The 17,160-nt window shown below is 37.0% G+C and overlaps 1 protein-coding gene across 1 annotated transcript; it reads left to right on the top strand.

Annotated features, from left to right (window-relative positions):
* Nucleotides 1-3,505: 3,505 nt before the first annotated feature.
* Nucleotides 3,506-13,036, top strand: LOC139121156 (beta-hexosaminidase subunit beta-like). Its single transcript, XM_070685830.1, has 11 exons — nt 3,506-4,020; nt 5,932-5,997; nt 6,987-7,033; nt 8,104-8,214; nt 8,585-8,686; nt 9,319-9,635; nt 9,877-10,036; nt 10,482-10,659; nt 10,961-11,051; nt 11,270-11,374; nt 11,515-13,036. Exons 1-11 carry the CDS (start codon nt 3,588-3,590, stop codon nt 11,576-11,578), a joined length of 1,674 nt encoding a protein of 557 aa, XP_070541931.1. The 5' UTR covers nt 3,506-3,587; the 3' UTR covers nt 11,579-13,036.
* The last annotated feature ends 4,124 nt before the right edge of the window (nt 13,037-17,160 follow it).

Genomic DNA, 17,160 nt, shown 5'->3' with positions numbered 1-17,160 from the left:
AATGTTTTACTCTTCCCCAAAATATGTTTACTCTCGCTAGAAAGAGTTTGCTATGCATTATAGGTAATTGCGCCCTCACATGAAATATTTCTCCTCTCAGAAATAAATTTCGCTCTGAAGAAAAGTAAGTTTGACTTTTTCATCCTTCCTTTTTCGTTCTTTCTCAGTTCAGTTTTACCAAATTCTTAAACCACACTCATATGTAGAAAATATATCTTGAAAGAATTAGTTTTGTTGTCTTCAGAAAATAATTTCTCTCCATTGAGAAAAAAGTTTTATTCTCTGTATTTCAATTGCTGCTCTGAGAAAATCTTTTTTCCATAAAGAAATTATTTTACTCTTGGAAAAATAAAACTTTTCTTTAAGAATTTAAGTTTTCTGCTCTAAAGACATAAGTTTTCTGCTCTAAAGACATAAGGTTATGTCATTTAAGTAACTCAGTTCGCACTTAGCAAAAATCTCCAACTCTTGCTGTGAACAATTTTTACTTCTTTTCGAATAAAAAATGCTTTTGAGAAACAAATAGTTTGTTCAAAGTTAAAGTTATTTTTTAAAAGTTAAAGTTTTTTTTTGTTAAAAGTTTTTAAAAACAGTTTACCCCAAAAATAAAATTTCCCCGTTCAGAAATAAAAGTTTGCTGTGGAGAAATAAAATTTCTTACAAATATTAAATATATTGTCAAGAAATATGAGTTTATGTTCAAAAGTAATAAATTTCCATGATGTGTAGGAGTTTGTTATCTTGAAAAATTTTTACTTTTGTTTTACAAAATAAAAAATACTTTTGAGAAACATATTTTGTTTATGGTTAAAAATAAAAATACTTTCGAGAAGTTAAAGTTAAGATAATGTTAAGATAATGTTGCCCGTACAAAATTAAAAGTTTGCAGTGGAGAAATAAAATCTCTTACAAATATTAAAGATATTGTCAAGAAAAATTAGAGTTTATATTCAAAAGTAATAGAGTTCCGTGGCGTGTAGGGGCCACCGTACATTTGACTGTTATTAAATCATTCTCTTCATTGTGTGTATCCCCAGACCTTCGTCCAAACCACGGTCCCAAGTGCCCAAACCAACAACATGGAAGGCATGTGAATGCATGCCGAGCGAAGGATGCGGATTATTTGCACATTGTCTTTATGAACTTTTGAGTGATTAAACTGGTCCGTGACTGTCACTTGTTCAACATAGTTTAGTTCTTTATCATTTGTGTTAACAGCCCCTTTATCGACCCAACACTGTACTTAACAGCGTATTGTGCCAATTTTTGGGACGGTCTCAAACTAATTACATGCCAAAGTTTGCTCAGGTGCAGCCGACAAACAATGCACTTTTAAAGAGGTCCTAGATGAGATATATTGTGCAGGACAAGTAATGTGTGAACAGACTAATTTTAAGTCATGAGGGTAATTAATTAGCTGTTCGTTACTTGCCCTCCAACTGAAAATTTTTCGACTAACCCTTCCGCACTCTAACTTCATTTGTACTCATATATTTTAGCCTGTTCCACTACTCATTGTGAATTTTTGAAGCTCTCCTGCCCTGTGGCAAAAAACTTGACGATTTCCCCTGCCCTGAAAAAATTTCCCCTTAAAATTTTATCATTCCTCTGCAGACATGAAGCTCCCCTGCCTTGTGATGAAAAACCTGTCGATTTTTCCATGCCCTATAAATATTTTTTCCTTAAATTCAATATTAAAGCACTCGTAACAGACATTGCCCTGTGTCCCCTTCCCGGAAACACCATACCCAAATAGGCTCAACTTCCCCTATCCCCGTTCTACAAGTAACTACCCCTCTCCTTGTTTTTCCCCAATCCTAGTCCCCAAGCCAATCAACCGATATCTGCCCTGCCTGACAAAAAAACCCTAAAATATGCTTCCTGCCGGCTAAAAATATGTCCCCTACCCAAGCAAAATTAATATTTCCCCTGCCCTCAAAAAATTGCTCGTGGAATAGCTTTTTCGATGAATAGCTCTGTTGGCTGCACCTGTTTGCTAATCCTTTTAGTTTTGGGGGGTGGGGTTGATCCAGAAATGTTTCTATCCGACATGTCAATTTAAGGTAAAAATTACATGGGTAATGAATATTTTTGAAAAAATTACAGCAGAAATGCACACTTTCGTGTTGAAGCCAGTTGACGGATTTTTTAAATAGACCTAGACCGCCCCTGCCCCGGTTAGCCGGAACAATGCAGTCTGTTGGCCTCTCTTTCACTCAGAATTTATAATTATAGTTTGCTACGTTTCTGATGCATGTGTAGTACCCCTGGATGAAACAGAGTGCAGTTGTTACAACCACCAGGACAGATGAGATAGTTCTTGTCTTTAAATACCTCTGAAAGGACTGGACTTTCTTGTTGTTCTTGTTCATTCATTAACTTCAAGTTAGTTGTTAGTATTGTTGTATTTACATTGAATGAAACACGAAATTAAAGTTTGTTCCCACTGATAACGATGCATTACTTAGTCATATTTATTTCACCCCTAAATTGACCGATCTTTTGCTTCGCTTTCCATATATAGAAAGAGCCCAGCAATAGGTTAGTATAAGTCAATTAAGTTTCTAGGGGTTAGGGTTGGGGGAAACTTAGGGATGTAAGTTTTTTATCTGACTTTTGACGTCGCCCCTTACAAGAGAACATTATAAATCAACCAGTTCCTGCATAACATTATCATGTCAACCTTATATGGAACACCGCACCCTCTTTTTGCAACTTGTTCTCGTGGATTACAGGTTCAAGATTAATGCTTCACATGCTACCAGTGCTGCTAGGTACGATAGCCATCAAGGGTATTGACTGTTATAAAAAACACAATAAAACTAATGACTAACTCCCTCTCTCCTTGTAAAAGTACTTTAAATGTTCCTTTAACACGGGTAACGTGAATAGAGTTAGGATGACACCATAAGACAGAATCAATCGAGACCCTTCTTTTCAATCACTTCCTCCTAAGTTTCAAAGGCCCATTCCAAACTCTTACCCCCTAAGGAATTTATCGCTCATTTCAGAATGTAACCTAAATGTCCTCACGTCCATAAGTGCAAACCTTTTGACGTCATCACTTATTGGCTATGCCACTTCTAAAATATTGCCTTTGATTTTAATAGCATCGCAGGATTTAACGTCTTGAATGTCTATAGTACAGTTCCTTTTTCTAGTTGATTTAAAAATAAAAGCAACTTTCAGATCTCAAGATTCTTCCAATGTCAGATTTGTTATCTGAAAACGTTAAATTGGCTTAACGTAATTGTGTAAGCATGATTAAACCATTAAAATTTATTCTCTTGCATGGCTATACAAGCTAGAAATGAATAATACGGAAAAATTGAATTATTGTGACAAATGCTAAAATAAAGAGAAAAATAGCGAACCACTATAGGTTGTACGGGACAAACACAGTCTCAACAGTAACGATTTTATCGTAACTTATTTAAATTGGGTAGAGGTGTCATCGTTTAGACGCCGAGTGTGGCATTTGACCTCCGAGGGCAAGTGAACAAATGTCACAGGAAGGACTTTGATCCGTACGTTTACGCCTACTGGTACAATTCGCACACGGTATAACCGCAAGCCGCTGTAGCAATATGCGTAATTCGGTCGTCATCGCTATTCTGCTCTGTTCTGTAGTTTTTGACTGCGTTGTAGCCGTCGGTGACGATGTAACACGGCAGGTTTCAGAGGATTTTCCGGGTGAAAATGGTCGCTTTACCAGACCGACTGTTGTAAGAACATCTGGGTCACCTTGGCCACTCCCCCAACAGATGGCCAGCAATGGTTCTCAATTGGTTGTGAGGTCGCTGACGTTTGAGTTCAGCTACAGCATGTACAGCTGCGATATTTTGCAGAATGCCTTCCAGAGGTACCACAAACTTATTTTTGACGGGAAAGCAGACACTAAATTGCGGTTTTCTTCCGCCAGAAGGAAGGAATCTGGAACGTCGAAAGAATTGGGAGGACTGTTGGTGAAGCTTGACCAACCTTGCGAAGACCTACCTGGGTTAGAGTCCAACGAATCGTGTGAGTTTCATTATACCCTTCCAACATGCAAAACTGAAGCTATTACCCACAGCCAAGGCCCGGTTATGGCCCTCTTATAGAAAATAGGTACTCATGTCATGCGTATTCAAAAAATCACGGGAAAGGGGCCCGTCTTTTGTTTATCATCTAGGTCCCTGAAAACATGAAGAAAAGAGTACTTTTTTGCAAAAGCTGGTCCGTGAAATCTGATAAATAATTTTCTTAGACGTACAGCCATGTAAGCACTAAATTGAAAATGATATTTTTAATTATGACGTCATCACGTACCCTCTTTTCTCAAAAAGTTTTCATGTTGCTCCAATCAATAACAGACTACATCGATGTGTCAAGACAATCTCATTGATCTATAGACTATAGAGCACCGAGATGGTTTTAACTGTATTTGCAATTATCTTACACACTCCTAGATTTTATAAATAAGGGAATGCTTTCTGGGTTTTTCCCAATATTTCACATAATGAGGATGCCTTTTAGTTGAAAATCCCAGTTAAGGAGTGTTCGAAATTTTGCGGAATAAGCATGGATACAGGCCAAGCATAGAGTGGGCACACATACTTTCCATGGGCAAGTTTAATCCAAGACATAGCAAAAGAAACAAACTTACGCGAAGTGTTGTGTCATATTCATGTAGACATTGATATGCTTGTTCAGATTATAAACTAATGTGGAAGAGTGAATAACATCGTTGCCTGGAATAAACGGAATATGGAATATGGAATATGGAATCCCAGAACAAATAAAAACAATGTGAGGAATATATTTGATGTACAGAGAAGGGCCGCTGCTTACACCTATACGAGTGATTTTCTTCAGTACGCAAGATAAAGATCTCGTTTTGACTACACTTGACACAACCGGCGTCAAATATATTGATATGAAATATACTACATTGAACTTTGGCTTTCACTGAGTTGAAGGGAAAGACAACTCTGTTGAACCCTGTTAGTAATTTTTCAAGTGATGCAGAACGGAGAGGAAGCTCAGCCCTGATCAAATATCAATCTGATTTTATTCATATTTCATAACTATTTACGTATTTTGCGTGCACTACATAGGATTCAATGGTAACCCGTTGGTGACGTCGCGGGCCGCAGAGTTATCATTTGACTGAAAAATGAACCGAAACTAATGTTTTCACCTTGACAACTTCGGGATTTCAAATTGATAAAATTACACGTTTTACATAGGAAATGCTATTTTTACGAAATTGTGAGAAAAAAACTAATGACCCACATAACAGTGATTTAAATATATCGATGCGCAGTTCGAAAATGATGATCATTCTATTTTGTCAACAGATTTTGTCTAACATGAAAAGCATATAATTGTCATTTGTATGTAAACCAAAAAATTTGGAGTGAAAATTGTGTAAGAGACGCATGTAATAAAAACATTATAGCCCAAACCTGGGACTATGTACCCTCGAGGCAGGAGACGATTTGCCCTCATTGCGTCGGGCAAATGGTCACCTATACCCTCGGGCACATAGTCCCATGGTTGGTCTATAATATATTTCCGCCTGTGTTGTTTTGTTGACAAGACTCTGCTTTATGAATGTGATAAAGAGTTTGTTTATCTAGCACACAGTATGACTTGTTTTGCAAAAACAAAACAAAAGTCGAAAAGAAAAGTATTTTTCTACTAAGTCTTTCTGGCAAACACTTTAATGTATTACAATGGACAACTTATTGTGGGTAAATACCTCATGATTTTCCTTATCTGAAAAATGTGTTGAAAATTGCAAACTCATGATTTATTATTTTGTGTAATTGACAAACACCTTTCTCTCCCTTTGTGAGTGTACATAATTCTTCTGTCGAAACGGTGACACATCTGTCAAACTTGAGTATAAAAATCACCGAAGTCTTGATTGTCATGATAACATTACAGATTCTTTGGATGTAAACAACAGTGGTGCTGTCCTCTCCACGTCTTCAATTTGGGGTGCTCTTAGAGGTGAGAGGGATAATTTACTACACCAGTGACCGGACATCATTTTCTGTGTGGGTTCAACTAAAATCACAGGGTAATGCGGGCGTTATTCGTCTAGAAGTTATGTATATATATTAATAAATTAATATATTAATAAATGTCAAGTTTTTAACTTTTTTCATTATACATGCCTAACCTGTTTCGGGTGTATACCTATTACTTTACCATTGCTATATCTGTGTAGTATTTCAAAGAAAATAGTCCACATCTGTTAATTGCCCTCCCTGATCCCTTATTAATTTATTCTGCCGATCACTAATGCTGGGGCTTCTCGCCCTGACCAATTAACTCGTTAGCAGCTCATAAGGTTAAAGACGGGCCTTATGGGCTGCTAACGAGTTATTTGGTCTGGGCGATAAGCCGCCGCGTTGGTAACTGGCAGGGTGTTATAGAGGGTAATTAATAGATAAGGAATGTTTTCTTTGAAATAACTAAGATAGCGAAAGTAAAGTAGTAGGTATACATGGGGAGGCTTGTATAATAAAAGTTTAATACATGTACATGACATTTATTGATCATATTCATAACTTCTAGGCTAATAATGCCTGCAGTATCCTGTGCTAAATGTGACTCGGGCAATGCAATGTTCATTCCTCTACGCAGTCGTAGACCCTCAAGAAAACGTTTCTTCGATGGTTTATGACGCAGTGAGTCATCTAAATCCAATTCTCGCTTCATATCTTTAATCACCAGAGTTGGTTATGTTGATTTTTGTCAATAGTTGGTTCTAAAGACAGCTAGATTTGGCAGAAGAATAAAACAAGTGTCCTGTCTTTTAATAATTGCCAGTCGCCAAGAACAAGAATGATTTCATGATTTCTTGGTTTATACAAATACCCATATTTGCGTTTATGTCCAGAATGAAAATAGAGTTCAAGTCATAAATGCACTGTTTTATTGCTGTGGGACTTACGATATTTTCTCAACGATAATATTTGACCATCTTTTCACAGGCCTGGAAACATTCAGTCAGCTTGTCTATGAGACAGAAGATGGTCAGGTAATGGCTGTTCAAATTTGAGATTAATAAAAATGGTGTTGGTTCAATCGAATAACTACATCTTAGCTGTCACAGCTTGTAGAATGATCAACGTATCGTTTCTTTTCAAATGGACGGAAATTCATTTTATTTCCTGAATGATTTTCTACATGTTTAGTGAAGAACTCTCCAGTGAACAGTCTTCTTGTCAAGCTTTGAGTCATGCAGGATATTTTGATATAAAAATGAAAACCATACCAAGGGTGGTGGTACCTTCAGGAAGCTTAAAGGCATGTGTTGGCACCAGATTGTCTCATCAGAAAATTTACCGACCAGCTTACAATTTCCATGGAAAATAAAAGGCTATCACACCTCCGTAATCCTCTTACAGACTAGACCAAAGGCGATCCCAAGGATCGCGAACAGTGCCTTTAAGAGGAACCTGTGAAAGCTCTACTTTTTAAGCATTTTTATTAAATTTCATCGTTTAATTAATTCCAAAATGGATATTGTCAGATTTCACTTTGTTAACCCGCCTCTTCATGAATTTCCATTATCATAGTTCACAAATGAATTCGACTCATTAAAATCACTGTGGCTGTACGTAAAGGATTGTTGATTGACAAGCTGAATTCGTGATTGACGAATCCTGATAGTGAGTGACAACAACTAACTAGAGCAACAAAAACATGTAAAGGGGAAGGTGTCGCCATTTCTACATCTTATTTTAGTCAGGTTGGGAGAAGAGTCATTGATTATTAGCTAATCTACGGCTAAAAAGGGCAACAAAAATAAAGTCGAGGTGGACACTTTTTAACCTCTACATGTGATTTTAATGAGCTTGTACGCCCCCTGTACTGAAGTAGGTTGTTGGTGAGTATCGAGACAAGCCCTTAGAAAGGTGCATGGGAACCTCGATAACAACATTTACTTGCTTACTGTCCTTGATACACCGTTTCAACAGCTATAGAGGACACTAGCCGTGAAAGTGTTAACATATAACCAAACTCATCATATAAGTGCTCCCAGTATTTATATTTCATGCAGTGTGTCTAAATATGGTTAGTTTAATTTGCTATGTTTCTCACCAGAAAGTGATTAATATGACATCAATCACTGATTGGCCGAGGTTCCAGTATCGTGGTATTCTCCTAGACACCAGCAGACATTTCATCACAGTACCCGTGATCTTACAAAACTTGGTGAGTTGATTGATATTCCTTATGTTGTATTCCTGGATCCTTTTAGAACATTGAGTCATACAAAAAGGAGATATGCTCATACCGTTGAATTCATTGGATTACAACCAGCATAATATTTCACCACAGCAACGTAATGTTCATTTAGGTGCAGTAAAAAGTATTCTCTTTATCAGATACCCCATCAGATAAAATGACGTATTTTTCATTTTATTCACGTCAAGCATCGGGGCCGCTGAATGTTTCCAAGAATATTTCATCCTTTGGTTTCATTGTTAGATCTCTTATGGAGGTTTGAACCGTTACGCTAAATGACTTTGCAAACAAATAATCATATTCATGGACCATCTGCCTGTCTCATTCTATTTCATAGGATGCTATGGCCTACAACAAATTCAATGTGTTTCATTGGCACATCGTGGATGACCAGTCCTTTCCTTATCAAAGTCGCGCATTCCCAGATATGCACACCAAGGTAAGATGACTAGCAAAACTATTGCTATCTTCCAATTACAGTGCCTGGGTAGTGCAATCGTATTTTAATTGAAGAAAGACTTGCGTTTGGGTCCTTTGGACGATGCCATTTTCATTTGGCAGACTATTTTGCACACGTCATGGAATTGTATAGATATATCGGAAATATAGAAATCCTTCCTCCATTCGTTGTAATTATATTTACCATTTCAACACTGCTTGAACTTGGATTGTCATACAATAAAAAGTAACTAACAATGCATTTCAGAAACAAGCCAGTTAAAGCTTTAAAGTGTTGCATTCGAAGCATTTTAAACATTTTGCATGTATGGTTGCAAGTACACAGTGGTAAAGTTATTTGTATTTTTATCACACATCTACCATGCATGCCTAAGGTATTTACTGTTTAGGAATTAAGAAACTTTTATTAAAAGTAAACATTAAGGATTATTTTCACGACCTTATCCATGTACACAATCTGACAGACTGTGAGTAATTGTATGATTAGGTCAACACAGTGGGTACAGTACGTCTTTCTAATAGCAAAATGACTAATACAATTATTCCTTTCAACAAAGTATTTGATATTTCGGATTCATTGTCATTTTAAAACTACTCCTGGTTTTGCTAAAGGGCGCTTTCAAGCCAGCATACCGCCATTCCTACACACAAGGAGAGATCGCTCTGATCATCGAGTATGGCCGCCAGCGTGGCATTCGCGTGGTGGCAGAATTCGACACCCCAGGCCATTCCCAATCATGGGGTTTGTCACAGGAGGATTTGCTGACCCCATGTTACAGTGGAGGGAAACCAGATGGAACTTTCGGTCCGATAAATCCAATGCTGAATTCCACTTATGATTTCTTGAAGAAATTCTTCGCCGAAATTGTCAGTGTCTTCCCAGATCACTACGTCCACCTAGGTGGGGATGAAGTCAGTTTTAATTGCTGGTATGTAGCATGTTTCATTTGTACCGTCTTTCCTAGAGAATATATACGTAAATCTTTGTATTTGCAAGTACCTTATTCAAGATACATCTTTTAAAGAGTGCGTTGAATCGCAATCATCAACAATATCATGGCACTGGCGTACCTTTCGTTTAAAAATAATAACATTGCACAATTTTGATACAGTGCCAAGTATCTACCTAAATAACCACAAATCCTGTCTTTTGCCCTTCATGCCAATAAGGAAGAGCAATCCAGACATAACAGTCTTCATGCAGCAAATGGGATTTGGTGATGACTACAGTAAACTGGAAAGCTACTACATTGGGAAATTGTTGGAAATAATGCAGACACTGAAGGCTGGCTACATTGTATGGCAAGAAGTGTTTGATAACAAAGTACAGGTAATCGTTGATTTGTGTCTGTTTCTGGGTATTCTGGTTTCTGGCTTTCATATGTATACCAGGACTTTAAATGTTTTGTGTTTGTGTGTCTGTTAGTGTTTGTATGTCTGTGTTTGTAATACATGTTTCATATATACCCTCCTCTTCTGTCATTTCATATAATGTCCTTTTTTAAAGAATATAGCTGCACCAACAATGTGTGATTTAACTTTACAAAGTTGCATAGCTTTCTCTATTTGGCCTAACTAAACATTTTTATAAGGGAACATGCTAATATGAACATAAATATGCACTCAAGTTTTAATATCGTGATAAAAAGATGAATCTTCTTTGAGCATTTATCCTTTGTCTTGTACGCATCTAAAATTCTTAGCGTTTTGGAAAAAGAGAGAAGAGAGTGCCATACTGTGTTCTTTTTTGTTTGCATATCTGTTAATTTTTCCAGGTTGAGCCTGATACTTTGATTCATGTCTGGAAAGGTGGCTACCAGGATGAGCTGGGAAGTGTCACTAAAGCTGGCCACCAAACTATCTTGTCATCCCCCTGGTATTTAAATTATGTCAAAGATCCGTATAATCAAGACTGGCAGAATTACTATAAAGTTGACCCACAGAACTTCTCTGGTATGCCTTCATTTCCAATTTGGTAGTACAAATCTTTTCGATTGTGTATCCCTAAGCCCCCTCACTTAAAAATATTCCAATCTGGACATATGATTTGCACTTATAGAGCTTCATTCTAAAATATCAAATTTGTCAAGCATTGTCTTTCCGTTCGGTCACAAAAGTAATCAATGACATGTATGTATCTCCCTTTGTGGTGAACATCTTGTCTATTGTATCCTAAAATGTTAAGAAATCTAAACTGAAACGAATGAGATTTCAGCAGTCCACATTTTCCTTTACGATTGTCTTTTGTAAACAGGCACCCAGCAGCAAAAAGATCTAGTACTGGGCGGCGAGGCGTGTATGTGGGCAGAATACGTTGATGGCACCAATGTGATAGAGAGACTCTGGTATGTAATACTTCAGGAGCATATCATAAGTAAATTCAACTATCTTTTCGATTTAAAATGATAAAAAAATGATTCTTTTCGAAATTTGCTTGCGAAGGTTTTTCGTTCAAAACCTCTCTCTCTCTCTCTCTCTCTCTCTCTCTCTCTCTCTCTCTCTCTCTCTCTCTCTCTCTCTCTCTCTCTCTCTCTCTCTCTCTCTCTCTCCCTTGACCTTCTAGGCCACTGTCTGGTACTGTTGGTGAGCGTCTGTGGAGTGCAGCTGATGTTACTGATGTCAAGACTGCTGGTCCCCGACTTGCTGAACAAAGATGCCGCATGGTCAGGTTGGTCAAACCACTTATGATATTTACTTGCCATTGTCTGAAAAACAAATATGCTCGAAATACATGTATCAATTCATATGAATTATCACTGTATATTTTAAGACATGTTTCAATATTTTTTTTCTGTATTTATTTTTCAGACGAGGAATTCAGGCAGAGCCTGTGACAGGGCCAGGCTATTGTTTGTACGAATATTCACCATAGTTTACCAAAATGTGTAGGTATAATGAGTGGATGGAGAAATCATAGAACTGGTAGACTTTTTTGTGTTTTTCTGATGCCATTTTGCAGGGTATTTTATAGAGAAGACTGAATGTGCAATGCAAATCTACAAGAAACAAAAAGCAAATTTACATTTGGCGCTTTATAGTATGTAATCGATATTGAACCAATGTAATGTAAAATATCCCTTCTCAGCGAACAAGGAAGGTGTGTGGTGCATGCAGATTTTGATCGTATTCCTGGTCAGAGATTTATAAGAGCAGATGGTAAGGATTCAAAATTACGCTACTAGTGGAAACTGTACCAGGACTGCCTTAATTGTTGTTTTAGATACGCCAAAGTATGACACAGTGGAGTTTGGTTTGTGTTGCACTCATGCCTTTACAGCTCAAAATTTATCTTTCCTATAGCCTGAGCATTCAATAATGTAGTTTGTTAACTATTAATATCCCATGCCCACTGTTGCATCTGTATATTTGGTTGTTAATCTTCCTTTTAGCCAGTTGGATTTTCTTTAAGGTCTCGTTCGTACTCAAGCAACTCCAAAATATCGGAAATATGGTTCAATCAGCTATACATTTAGGTATTTAAGAATAAATATCTGTATAGAAAGTTTTTCCTTGCTTTGAACATGTGACTTATTCAATCATATGGAACTTGTGAATTCAATAAGAGATTGTTCTGTAAGGTCACTGACAAATGAACATAATTTCACCTACATTTAATTTCAGTCCATCAAAAGTGAATGTAAAAACTTTTGATAAAAACTGATAATTGGTAGAAGAGTATCTTTTTGTCACCAGTGAGAATCCTACCCCTATTATTATTATTATAGACTTTATTTCGGACTCATTGTCCATATAACAGCGAAAGAAAATCTGGTGATAAATATACACAGCTTGGTTAAGTTATACAGAAAGAAGCTTATTCCATAACTTTATCGTTTCAGAGTTTAAATATAATGAGTCATACACACGTCGTACAATCTCATTACTGCTTCTCAGAAGTCTCTATACCTTTGTTAAACTCTTAGTTATTCTCATTTTTCATTTGTACCTCAGCAAGATAACATCAAGTCGTCAGATTGTGATGTATTCAGATTTATGTATTTATATTCGGTTCTTTCAGTAGAATATACCCAAGTAAGTTTACAATCTTTACGTAATTCATAATTATGCCCAAAAAATTAATCTGTTTTATCACAGCATGATGACGCTTTCCGTGCAGTTTCTGCGATTGTATTTTTAGTTGGTAAAAATAAAGACAAATGAGCAGCAATACTTAATTTAGATAATATTGTCTCAGAGCTTTCAACTTTGTAAAACCATGAAGTCAGAATCTAAAAGCGGGGAGCATCTGTGCAAGACAATCTTGTTGAATTTCTCACTATATTTTTCAAATACTGTGACCTTCCTCCAAACAATAAAATGTACTTGATAATTTTATTGTTTGTCATTGCTCTGCCATACTTTGAACTCTATCGGTATTTTGAATTAGAGAAGTGTCAAAAGTGTATTGTACTTACAGTCTTTGTCCTGTTTATTGTACACCGTTTGTGCAAGGTAACCACTAGTCGCCGTATGAATATGCGTAATCCTGTCGACATCGACATTGTATTTCTATATTTTATAGTTTTTATCCGTGTGATAACCGTCGATGACAATGTAACAGGGTAGCTTTCAAAGGATCTCCCGAGTAGTAATGTTCGCTCTACTAGTACCTATATTGTCGAGACATCTGCTGAATTCACAATCGTTTGAGTTTAGCTACGGCATGTATAGCTTGCAGAATGCCTTCCAGGGGTGTTATAAATTGATATTTGACGGAAGAGCGAACTCTGAGTTGAGATCTCCATCCGCCAAAAGAAAGAAATCTGGAACGCTGCAACTGGGAGGACTGGTGGTAAAGCTTGACCAACCTTGTGAGGACCCTGGGTTAAAGTCTAATGAATCATGTAAATTTAATACCTTGTGCGTTCGAACCTGAATCTTGTCGAAAACCTGTCTACATCTAGTTTAAAACATTCTAAAAGAGATTAAAATCTGAACACACATCAAATCACATTAAGCATATTTTGATATTAAAAGATGGTTTTAGCCGACTAAAACTTTCGATAGATGGTTTAAACTACTTAATTTTGTGATACGCATGCCTTTAATCAAGTCTAACTTGCAAAGAATAAGTTTCCATATTCAGGAGCAAATATAGTTAGATTCAGAGAACACTGCAATATCGTTCCTTCAAATGATAGCTGATATACTTCTAGGCCTAGAAGCCTAATTACAGTTGCGTTGATTTCGTCGGCGATTTCAAGAACTTGATTTACTATAAATGGAATGTCACGGGGTTTCATCTCAACAAGGAAAATGTCAGATGTATGACAGACTTTATCGATTTACGGATTTGAGGGTTTTATCCAACCAGTAGACTCGCGCGAAAAATTTTAATATACATTTGTGTATAGAAAATTAAAAAATGTTACATTAAGACATCGATTAGTGTCAAATGGAGCTTATAGTGGAACGTAAAAAAATCGGTCAGGTCTGATCTGTCCGATTTAGGGTACTCGATGATCGCAGTTGGGCTCAGTTTTACTTGTCAATAATCATTATGAATCGACATATTCTAATATAATTTGAATCGTGTAAATATTGGGCAGGAGCTTTTTCCAATTCCACAATATATCCAAGGCGATGCATTTTGTTCTAGTCAGTTCTCTATATGGGACCACCTACTTTCGTCTGGCGTCGGGACTCTATCCATCAAACTTAACTAAAGTTTGAAAGTCATTAATCGAAGTTTTATTTTCATTAACATCTTGTTGATTCTTTAGACGTGAACGACGAAAGAGCTCACTATTCTATCGACATATTCAATTTGGGGCACATTTAGAGGTAAGAGGTCTAAAGTCCTGTCTCACATCAAGGACTCAAAACCTTTATCTATTTATGTTTCTGTTGAAATGCTAGTCCCTAGACGTCATACGTCGTAATTGGCAATCCTTCATTTCATGCTCGCATTCTGAATCGCAATTATCATATCTCCTCATGATAATCAATGCCAATTGATCGCTATAACGCGGCTTCAAAGATTGCCAGATGGATAAATACAGCTCAACATACTCAACTGTTCTAACTCTGAAAAAAATGACAGCTGCTATTAAGGCGTAAATTTTTGTTTTGACGATTGAATAATATAAATACCCAGTGACTCATGTTCCTTTGTGAAGAGCGAGACTTTAATCTTGTAAATAATGTATGCTCAATTTCAAAAATAAACCACAATTGCAAATGCAGTAAAATGACATACTTTAACCATAAAGTCATTTACGTTTTAGGTCTAAAACGTTCAGTAAGCTTGTGAATTAAAAAAATGATCGCCAGGTAATGTTTGTTTAAAAACTGAGATAAAGATAGATTCATTTAATTGTTTATTGTTACGAACGTGCTCGGAAAATGGTTTACACACTCGGTTGTGTGAGGGCGTGTGGGGCATCGCATAGGAATAAAAAGATCCACCGGAGCGCACAAAAAGTTCCAAATGGCCGGATTTCACCGTTTTTTCTCTCGAGATTCAAATAAATAAACACGCTTTGCAGGTTTATCTTCTATTCAAGCATATAATTAACATTTTTTCGATATACAGTCATCTAGCAGGTCCAGTTTTAATGCAACGCCTCCACAGGTAGGTAAGCTTTAATCCAGTCAAAAAACTGAGTGTTACATTCTTTCTAGAAGACAATTAGCCACTAAACAATCCTGCGTCTTTCCCATATTAATGGGGACCAAAAACAGCAAAGCCTTCCATGATTCACTTTACACATCCGTAGGAGTGTAAAACGTATTTTATCACGTATCTTTCACATGTTTATCTCAAGTTAAACAGGATTTCTGCAGGTCAGAAACCTCAAATTCAGCTACTTCTTTGCTTGCAGGCTATAGATAATCAAAGTACTCCGCAAAATATTGACCTAACTAAACTCAACAAAAGTTTCCACTGATATGGAACATCATGAGAGCTAAAACTGATTTCTCACGAACCTACGAAATCTGAAGCTCAAGTTAGGCAAGCATTGCTCAGCTTAGAAAACTCAAACTCTGCTGCTACTTTCCTTACGGACTACCGGTATCTTAATGAGTAACCAAAGCACTCCGCATGAACTAATTCATCTGCACCAAGGACAAACTGATATTGGAAAAAATTCAGACAGGGCACAAAAACAAAGCAACAAAACGAACAATTTTCGGTACTTTGGATTGACATCGGGTCCGACTCACTCAGGGGCACTAAATTTACAAGTACGCTGGAATAAAAGAGTTTTAGGCAAGCAAGTCTTTGCTGTTTTTTGGTCCCCACTACTTTGGGAAAGATGCAGGATTGTTTTCGTGGCTAAACTTCTTCTAGATAGAATGTGAAATTCTTAGTTTATTCATTGGACTAAGATTTACGTACCTTTGGAGGCTTTTCGTCAAACAATTGACCTGCTATGCGCTCCGGCGGATCTTTTTTTCCTTGGGATGCCCCAAAACGCCCTCACACGGCCGAGTAACCGCCTCTGTTTCCTTGAGAGGAACAATATTTTCGAATCTAACTCCTCACCTCACTTTACACTTCCGTAGGAGTGTAAAACGCTTTTCATCACGTATCTTTCGCAATAATCTCAAGTTCAACTAGAATTTCTGCATGTCGGAAAACTCAAATTCAGCTACTAATTTCCTTGCAGACTATGGATAACCAAAGTACTCCGCATGACAGTGAACTAACTAACTAAACTCTACAAAGTTTCTACCGACATTGAATAAGATTTTGGGAGCAAAAACAGATTTCCACGAACCTTCGAAATCTGATACTCAAGTTAGGCAAGCATTATTCAGGTTAGAAAACTAAAATTCAGCTATTACTTTATTTACGGACTATCTTCGTGGGTCACCAAAATACTCCGCATAACAGTGAACAGGATAAACTGATATCGGAAAAAGTTCAGACAGGGTACAAAAACAAGTAAAAAAATAATAATTTTCGGCAATTTGGATTGGCATTGGGTCACTCGGGGTCATTAAACTTACAAGTACACTGGAGTGAAAGAGTTTTAGGCAAGCAAGTCTTTGCTGTTTTTGGTCCCCATTAATATGGGGAAGATGCAGGATTGTTTAAAGGCTAATTGTCTTCTAGAAAGAATGTAACACTCTCAGTTTTTTGACAGGATTAAAGCTTACGTACCTACCTGTGGAGGCTTCCCATCCAAAAATTGACCTGCTAGGTGGCTGTATGTCGAAAAGGGTCAATATGCTTGAAACGCTTGAATATAAGATACATCTCAAAAACAAGTTTGTTTATTTATTTATTTATTTATTTCGAGAGCGAAAACGAGGAAATTCCGCCATTTTGTAACTTTTTGTTGGCTCCGGTGAACTTTTTTTATCTTGGAGTTTTCCAAAAAGCATCACACGCCCGAGTACCCGTCTCTGTTTCCTTTAGAGGCACGACATTTTCTGAATCTAACTCCTCACCTCACTTTACACATCCGTTGGAGTATAAAATAGTTTTATCTTTTAATCTCAAGT

The sequence above is a fragment of the Ptychodera flava genome, chromosome 21, assembly GCF_041260155.1.
Source record: "Ptychodera flava strain L36383 chromosome 21, AS_Pfla_20210202, whole genome shotgun sequence".
NCBI lineage: Eukaryota > Metazoa > Hemichordata > Enteropneusta > Ptychoderidae > Ptychodera > Ptychodera flava.
This window is presented reverse-complemented; position numbering and strand designations above follow the sequence as displayed.

Coding starts and splice junctions, on each gene's coding strand:
- LOC139121156 (XM_070685830.1), top strand. CDS start 3,588: ATGCGTAATTCGGTCGTCATCGCTATTCTGCTCTGTTCTGTAGTTTTT. Junction 4,021..5,931: donor GTTAGAGTCCAACGAATCGT/GTGAGTTTCATT, acceptor ATAACATTACAG/ATTCTTTGGATGTAAACAAC. Junction 11,375..11,514: donor CAAAGATGCCGCATGGTCAG/GTTGGTCAAACC, acceptor TTTATTTTTCAG/ACGAGGAATTCAGGCAGAGC.